Source organism: Pteropus vampyrus, unplaced genomic scaffold, assembly GCF_000151845.1.
Source record: "Pteropus vampyrus isolate Shadow unplaced genomic scaffold, Pvam_2.0 Scaffold592, whole genome shotgun sequence".
NCBI classification, from domain to species: domain Eukaryota; kingdom Metazoa; phylum Chordata; class Mammalia; order Chiroptera; family Pteropodidae; genus Pteropus; species Pteropus vampyrus.
Window position 1 is genome coordinate 160,972 of NW_011889373.1, and position 8,467 is coordinate 169,438.

Sequence of the window (8,467 nt, forward strand, 5' to 3'; positions counted from 1 at the left end):
ATAATCTATATAAACACTAGCAACAATACCTGGCACACGGTATATGCTTAATAACTCTGAGCGATTATATAGTATTTGATACTTCTTCTTAAATGTATTGTGTACATTATAAAACACATATAAACATAAAATTAAAGGGATATACGGTGTGTGTGTGTGTGTGTGTGTGTGTGTGTGTGTGTGTGTGTGTGTATGCATATATATAAAAAGAGAGAGAGAAAGCAAGCAAGCTAATACTCTCTTCTCATTATGCAGTGGATCATCTTGTCCACCTGGTTCAAGATCCCTCATGGGAACATTGCTCTAATAAGGTCAAAGTCATGGCTTTTATCCTTTGTGGCTCCTTAGGTGATCTGTTCTACAGACACCAACTTTAAATCTAGTCTCAACAATCTGAACACATGGTAATATTGAGTGAGAGTAAATGGGACAGATCACCTGAGTCAATCAACTGTTCTTGGTAAAAACAATGTACAGACACTCCGATAACCAAGAGGAAGTTAGTAAGCTCTGAGCACTATGGGAAGGACCTGAGATTTGGGATCCTGCCCTCACCTGAGATTCATCCCAGCCGGTGAGGTAGATATTATAGCTGAGGAAGTCGGCATTGTTTCTTTCCTGCATCTGGGTCTCCAGCAGCTGCAGCAAGTCTGCAAACCATTCAAAGGCATGTGTGTCCCGACATAGCCAGTAGAAGTAGATCTGAAAGAGGGATGGATCATGAAGCAGATTATATTAAATAAGACCCATTAGCATTGACATAGATAGAGATTTCTTCCGTCCCCTCAATTTTTCCCTGCTGCTCAGAAGGTCTAGAAAGAGGTTTTTAGAAACCTCTGGACATTTGATGAGCCAGTTCTCATGAGTCTGTTCTTGCCTTCATACTGGCAGTGTAGTAAATAAATAGCTTGGCCTCAGAAATACATAGTTTAAAAAAACATTAGCCTACCACTTTCTTTCTGGGTCTGCTCTTGCCCTCCCAGAATCCCTGGCTTCCTTCGTACCTCTTCTCAGAAAGGCCACCAGAATCTAGACTAGCAGTGGCTACCACAGGATTACTTCCCTGTCCACCACTGCTAGACATTCCTTAGTTACTAGGGGGAAAAAAAGTAGTTCTTGCCATACCTCCTCCATATAGAAAAGAGAAAAAGGAGAGAATGAAAAGTCAAAGTCAGCTCAGTGTCCCTATTAGAGGTTATCGCTACAGTTATTAGAATGTCTCAAATTTTACTAAAGATGTCCTTCATCAGACAATGAAACAAAATTTACATGGGAAACCTCGCCCAATCTCACCGGGAATTTATTCTGAGGATATATCCTTAAGAAAGTAACAGTTCCAAGAAAGTACATGTTACCTGCCTTCCTCCTACAACAAAAGTATTGGTGAGGAGCTAGAAATAAAATCAATCTTGATATCTAACCTAGGATGATAGAAAAATTATTCTATACTCTCTCAATAGAACATGAAGGAATCGTTAAACCTGATCGTTATAAAGTCTGTAACAACACTGAAAAACATTACGTTTTTAGAAAAACAGGACATGAATATGTACCTACTCAATATTTATAACTTTCTGAAAATGAGTAAACATGAGAAAATATTGAAAGAGAATATACGAAAAAGGATAGCTATTGGATTGGGGTTGTGAATACTTTCTATCCTAACTTTGTTTTGAATCTCTTACAATATTCTATACTATATAGTAATATACAAATACAGTATATTACTTTTATTAATGGGCCTGTTTATATAGAAGCACATTTAACTTATCAAATAGCCCTTTTAAGAGAAGCTTGCCTCTCTGGACCTGCCTAAACCTGGCTTTCCTTTCCTTGGTCTCTGCCAGCCTCAACCACAAAGGCTCTCTCAGGCTTCACTTGGCAGAGTGTAATAGCTGCTCCAAGCCCTCTGAAAAATGAAGGAACCTACCTTTTTGAGCCTCAGATTGGTGGCATTATTGCAATATTTGTACCAGACTGACTTGAGAATGGATGCGAAGGGCGTGACCCCAATCCCTGCTCCCACTAACATCACCACCTCATAACTGAACACATCTTCACTGGCTGTGCCAAAGGGTCCGTCAACCGCTATCCTGGAGGGAAACATGGGAGATGGTTACAGAGATATCTTGCTCTTCAAAGTAGGATGGGGCACACATTATTACTGGGGGTGTGCAATATGTCACTTCAAACCAGGACAAGGTATCTATGGGGCACTTTCTTCTATGAAATAGCTTTCAGGTAACCAACTTAGTGTCAACATTGGGGTTAGAAGTACAAAGAGGAATTTTTAGTTAACTGAAAATATTTCTTAACTCTCAAGGGTATTTTATTCATCTCCCCTTCTCCTTCACCCCCCCCCCACACACACACACCCCTGCATTTCTTGCCAGGGCATCCCACGCTTGAAATTTCTGCTTACATTGCACTTTGAAGTAAAGTGAGGGATTTCTACATCAAAACATCTTGTAGATTGAATATCTTCACTTTTCATTTGTCTATTCATTGAGTTATTCAATAAATTTTTCTTCGGCATCCACTAAGTGCCTGACACCATGTTAAGCATGTAAGAAGGAGGCCAAGTGAACAGTATATGACGTTTATACTCAAATAACATATACCAATTAAATTTTAAGAATATATTTGATACACTATAATTTTGTTTGTTAGGAAAGTTAATATACCTTGGCCATGATCCTTATATAGTAAAAGGAATTTGGGAATATTCGTTATTAATATTTGATTCAAATATGTTTTATTTCACATAAGATTTATAAATATATGTACACACTACACACATAAAATGGGGGAACACAGAGATAGCTACATAAATTTGTAGAACCTATGTGTTTTGTCAGACTCAGAAGACAGTGAGAGATGGAAGAAAAGGAGCTATTTAGTGACATTTTTCCTGAACTTATACATCTTTGTAATATGTCCTTTGTACTTACTTAGGTAGTTTCCAGGCATCTTGAAACTCCTGCTTATCACAGCCACAAGCATTGAACAGTCCCTCTGTCCAGTCCCCAACAATGCGGATATGGATACTAAAGAAATCTTCCTCAGGGGCAGAGGTCAGTGTAAAAGGGTGCCACTCCAGTCTGGATACTTTGGGACACTTGACAAAAATGTACTGTCCCACCTCCATCTTGAATCCCTTCTTCTTCATCTGTAGCTCGATTGTTTTGAAGGGGTGAGTGACCACCTATGGAACAAAACATGTCTCTGGAAACTACACTTATACTTTCCCCCCAAACTTGTCTTTTTACTGTTCATGTGGATAAAAAGCTGTGCTAAGATGCCCCACCCATGTCCTTTCTTCAAGACCAACACAGCAGTTTCACCAGCAGATGTGTCTCTCACTGGGAATTACCCTAGGCTGTAGCCCATGGCCGATAATGAGCTAATGCAAGGATACAAAGGTCTGGCTCCTCTCCTCAATTTGGGACAACTCCAAGGGGCCACCCTAACTCCAGTACTCCCTGCAGGGTCATCTGAGGCTACAGTTGCATTGAGGGTCAGCTTTTTCCTCTCCCCAGCCTTCCTTTCCTTTTCTTTGACAGGTTCTGAGAAAATGCCCCCACTAAACCTTCTGCATGCAGTTCTCTGTCTCAGAGTCTTTGCCAGGGAATCCAACCTAAGACACCAGCCTACTGTCATACTTTTTTTCTCTAAAAAGTTAAAGCAGGTGCTAGAAACAGGAAGAAGTTGGTTTCCTGCTCAATCTTCCTGTTTCCTCAGGGGATGATCAAGAGCATTAGCAGCTGAACAGAAGAAGGAGACCCCACTGGATAATTATACAGCAACATCTCCCAAACCAAGGCTAACTGTGCTGATCTGCCTTTGTCCTGTGTCATGCCTCGAACCTGTCTGATTCCATGCATTGCTTCTACATTTCTCCCTATTTGGGGAATACACCACCCATCTCTCCCAAAGCCAGGCCCTACCCACACATTGCCATCCATCCATGTACATGGATGTTGATAACATCTTTGTTTATAATAACAGAAAATTAGAAACAGTACAAATGTCCATTAACTGGTGAGTTGGTAACTAATTTTAAAAAATAGAACACAATAAAAAGCTGTTATTTCAATACGGAAAGTAATATACTATTTCTTGGACAATGCCCGAGACACCTAGGACTTCATATGTACAACTAAAACTAAAGGGATATAAAAGGAAATAAAATTCAACAGAAAAAAAAATAATAGCAGTTTCCTAATGTTGACTGATATTGCTTAAATTTTCACCAGTGAGGAGGAGTAGAATGGGAAGTTCTTTTAAGGAAAATTGCCAAACATTTCCAAAACTTGTAATTTAAATATATTTTATATGATAAAGCTGTAACCAGCTTCCCTTCATCATTGAAATAAATTGTGAAGCTTCATTTTGAAAACAAAATAAAAATTTATCAAAATTATTTTGAAAATTATATTTTCCATATTTTGTATTTTGCCAAACTATGTTGCAATTTTGCATGGCAAAACTAATTTTTACCATATTGCAATCTTGCTACCATAGGCAAAAATTGGGATTGAATTTAATAACATGTACAATGGAACAGCATTATCACTGGAATACTTTAGGGTAACATCTTATTTCTTATGTGTGTTTATATGAGAAGAAAATTAGTATCTAAAACAAGTTTTCCTTAGAAACGTATGTAAGGGAAACACTTGTCTGGTTAGTCAGTTAGTCGGGGACTTTTTGTGGTAGTTCTTTTTGCTGATCTGTGGAATTTTTCTTACAGTACAATACAAGTATCATAAAAGGAGAACTGTTGTAGCTTCCTATATTTCAAGATTTCCAATGCCAGCTGGACTATCTTTACTATGACCTTCCATAGATGCCAAGAAAGAAAAGTTAGGGTGGAGGACAGGAAGAATTTGTGTGTTTTGCAAAAATAACCCATAATAGGCTTTTGGCAATTACTTTTTGAACTAAATTGAATTAAATTAAATTTTATTTGATAAAAATAGTCTTGTCTGATGTTTCCTGAAACTATAACAGGAAGTTTCTATTTCTATTTGTTTAGTTGAATGTTCGTTTAGTTGAATGTTTATTTATTTGATGAAAAGTAGCATAGAAATGTTGGGAGAAAAGCCACTATATAATTAGAGCTAGGAGACTCAATTCTAGATGCAGTTTAGTTACTAACTTGTGTGAGACTTTGGACACTTTAACTCTGATATTCTACGATTACATACAAAGCACAGAAAAAGAGGTAAAGGGGACATGGGAAATTATTTCAACCTCAATCAGACCTGCCCTTGGTTCCCTGGTTCTTTTGGCATCTGAATATTTTAAGGCTCAATGTATGTCCTTTTGGACTCACTTCTTGTGTCTCCTTTATTAACTAATCACATTATCACTCTACATCTTTCCCTTCTATACACACACACAACGTGTTCATTTACACAAAACATTTAGGTTCATTTTTTAACAGAAAAATGTTAACTTCTAGTTTCCCCAGTTTAAAGGCCCAACCATCTGATTATCAAGCTAAGTACATTGAAATCAACTGTGGGTCATCTCTCTGCTCTAAATTTAATCAAAAGAAACTGAGTAAAAGAGAACTCTGATCAATGGTATAGAGAACTTGGATAGATTTGTTCATGACATAGTTAGATACTATTAGAAATTCCTAAACCATCCAATACCTTGGTGATGACCACTTTCTGTTGAGATCGCCAAAACCGTACCAACCTCTCACAGAGATATAGGAACATGGGACCCACTATCCATTTCCAAGTCTGTAATTAGAGCAAAAAATGGGAAAAGGATGTGTTAAGGGGTGAACATTTTATTCACAGGGACAAAACATTTTAGAAGTCAACATAATCTTTGTAGGCTTGTTTAAATATTTGATATCAGATTGGTAAATTTCTTCTATCACAGAATGTATGAAAAATATCTAAAATTAAAATAAAGTTTTGAGCCAGTAGAAATGAACATTCTCTTTGCCCACATTAGGGAACTTTATCTACAGTATGAAACTTTCCCAAGAGGAACTGCCCTCAAGAATGGGATTTCCTCCTAGTGTTGCAACAGCAGTTGCAATAACCCCACAGCAGAGCAAGGTTGGTTTCAGAATTACCATTTCTATAAAGGATATCATTTCAGCAACACCATATTTTTAATGCAACACTGCAATTGCTTTCAATTGTTATGTAGTCAAAGTTTATTCTTTTGCAAGAAGAGAAATTTTATGTAAGAATGTAGCTGTTTCTCCAATATCCTGGTAAGTTCTAAGAGCTATGCAATGCATTTGCCGAATAGGGGCAAACCCAACGATTTTCAGATTTCTGCAGATTCACCTCTTGTCAGAATCCGTGGTGTTTCAGAACACTGGAGTTACCTTGTAGCATTGTTGGCTACATAAATACATTTAGGCAAAACAGCCAGTTAAGTTCCTAGTTTAATATCTGAAGTATCAAAGAATCTTAGAATGCAATATCATCTAAAAGATGACACTCTAGAATGGATTCCAAGAAGGAAAAAAAAGCATGAAGTGCTACTCATAGTCTCACATATGATCTTTCTATTAACTTTTTTTTAGAAACTTATTGAAACTTGAGAGCATCTAGGTTAATACCTGAAGTAGCAAAGAATTTTAGAAGATAATATCACTTAAATGTCTCCATCTCCAGCCAAAGTTGAAGAATATCTGCCCCCAGAGTCAGTAATGTTCTGCTAGTGGCCTTTGTTTTCACGGTACGGGTTTTTAAAATAGTGTGGAATCATTTATCTATTTCCTGGGTGCCACCATGGGGCCCCACTGAATGGAGCCAAGTCTTTGACATTGCTTCTGATATTCCCCTAAACCCAGAAGCTCCTTTGAGGTAGATGCCTGTTAAGGTAGTAGTACTCTGACTCCAGCCGTCTTCGAGGAAATGTGCTTTCTCCTTGACCATATGACAACCTGAAATATAGTTCCCTTTTTATCGTTTCTGTTGATATCTGCATGTAGTGGGGACAGGTCACTGACATGTCTGGTTTCTTTCATTAATGAACAAGGATGCTTAAAGATGTTAAGTCCTCAGATACCATGTTGTGTCTAGAGGAAGAGTACTTCTATGTTAGGAGAGTAGGAGGGGAAAAGGAGAAAATGGGATGGAAATTTTACCTTTATATTATACACTGCTTAATGAAAATATACTAATTCTGTTCAGAAGCCCTGTACAAATATTGATTTTTGACTAGTTTTATACCAATGGCTAGCTTGATAACCAATAAAGTATCCTGCTTGCCAAGTGGGGAAAGTATATGGCTATCACAGGGTCCACTTCTCACTCTATGGAGCAGAGATGTTGTGAATACCCAAAATGGAGCTCTTTGAAGCTCTCAACTGAAGACGGTAAATATTGCAGCATGTTTTTTCCCTTGGTCACCCTTGCCACACTCCTGCTCTACCACGTAGTGTCATTAGGTATTGATGTTAATCTGGCTGTCCAACCTCTTTTATGCCCCATAGGCTGGACCTGCTGATGCCTGAAGGCAACCCTATGTGTCACCTCACCAATTTTCTTCCCAGCTGTGAAAGCTGTATAGAAAGTCTTACTTCCTGATATTTGAAGAGACTCCTAGCTCCTTAAAGGTGATCATCTGAGCTATCCAACTCAGCTTATGAAGGAATCCCTCTGAAAACCATTAACTGGTATTATTGTGGCCCTCATCCAGAAGAGAAGGGATGAAACTTCTTGAACCCAAACAGCATTTTCAAAAACAATTCTTTTCCAAGTTTTACATCAAGATATTCATAAAAGACCAATGCAAACCTTACTCTTTAAGAAATGATTCTAGACAATAAGTGTAGCAGGAAAAAGTACATACTTAAAACATTCTAGCAGTTCCATGAGATTTGTGATGGACAACTCTATGACATTTATATGTATTTCATAGACATAGTTTGAAGATTTTGTTAATGAAACTGTAATAGCAACAATGAATTGTACATACCATAGGAGGATTTCCATAGAACTGCGGGACTGGGCATCCCTTTATTTTTCCCCAATCTGAGATGTTTTGATAACAGTGTTTTGGTACATGCTCCAGCAAACTCTCTGGGGTCTGCCCACGTACAATTCGCCTGGGAAAAAAATGTAAGTCCAGATCATTTAGTACCAAGAAATAAAGCAAAATTTTTTTTGAGATTCTGGTAATATTTTAAGTATTTAGGCATGAGTTCCATACTTTTTATTAAGAAGTTATACCTTATTGTTCCCTCCAAATAGATTAGAGAAAGGAAAAGAAAATGTGTGATCTTCAGCAATAGAAAAGAAATATGTACAGTGGCACAAAGAATATTTATATGTAATATTACAGAGGGTAAGTTTTGGATCGTCAATGCATGTTTTCTTAAAGGGAGCATTTGTTTTTCTGTTTCAAGAATTATTTTCATTTATAAACAAACATACAAAAACAGGAAAACTGCAAACCTAACAAAGCAACTGCTAGCCCATAC

The 8,467-nt window shown here is 37.5% G+C and overlaps 1 protein-coding gene across 1 annotated transcript in view; it reads right to left on the reverse strand.

Moving 5' to 3' along the window:
• Positions 1-8,467, reverse strand: part of LOC105308561 (cytochrome b-245 heavy chain) — a 33,257-nt gene that overhangs the window by 5,665 nt on the left and 19,125 nt on the right. The window contains exons 7-11 of the mRNA XM_011384561.2: positions 7,963-8,092; positions 5,664-5,756; positions 2,952-3,205; positions 1,931-2,093; positions 556-702 (exon numbers count right to left, since the gene is read on the reverse strand). Of these exons, the coding sequence (XP_011382863.1) occupies positions 556-702; positions 1,931-2,093; positions 2,952-3,205; positions 5,664-5,756; positions 7,963-8,092 (787 nt within the window). The remainder of the gene's footprint in view (positions 1-555; positions 703-1,930; positions 2,094-2,951; positions 3,206-5,663; positions 5,757-7,962; positions 8,093-8,467) is intronic.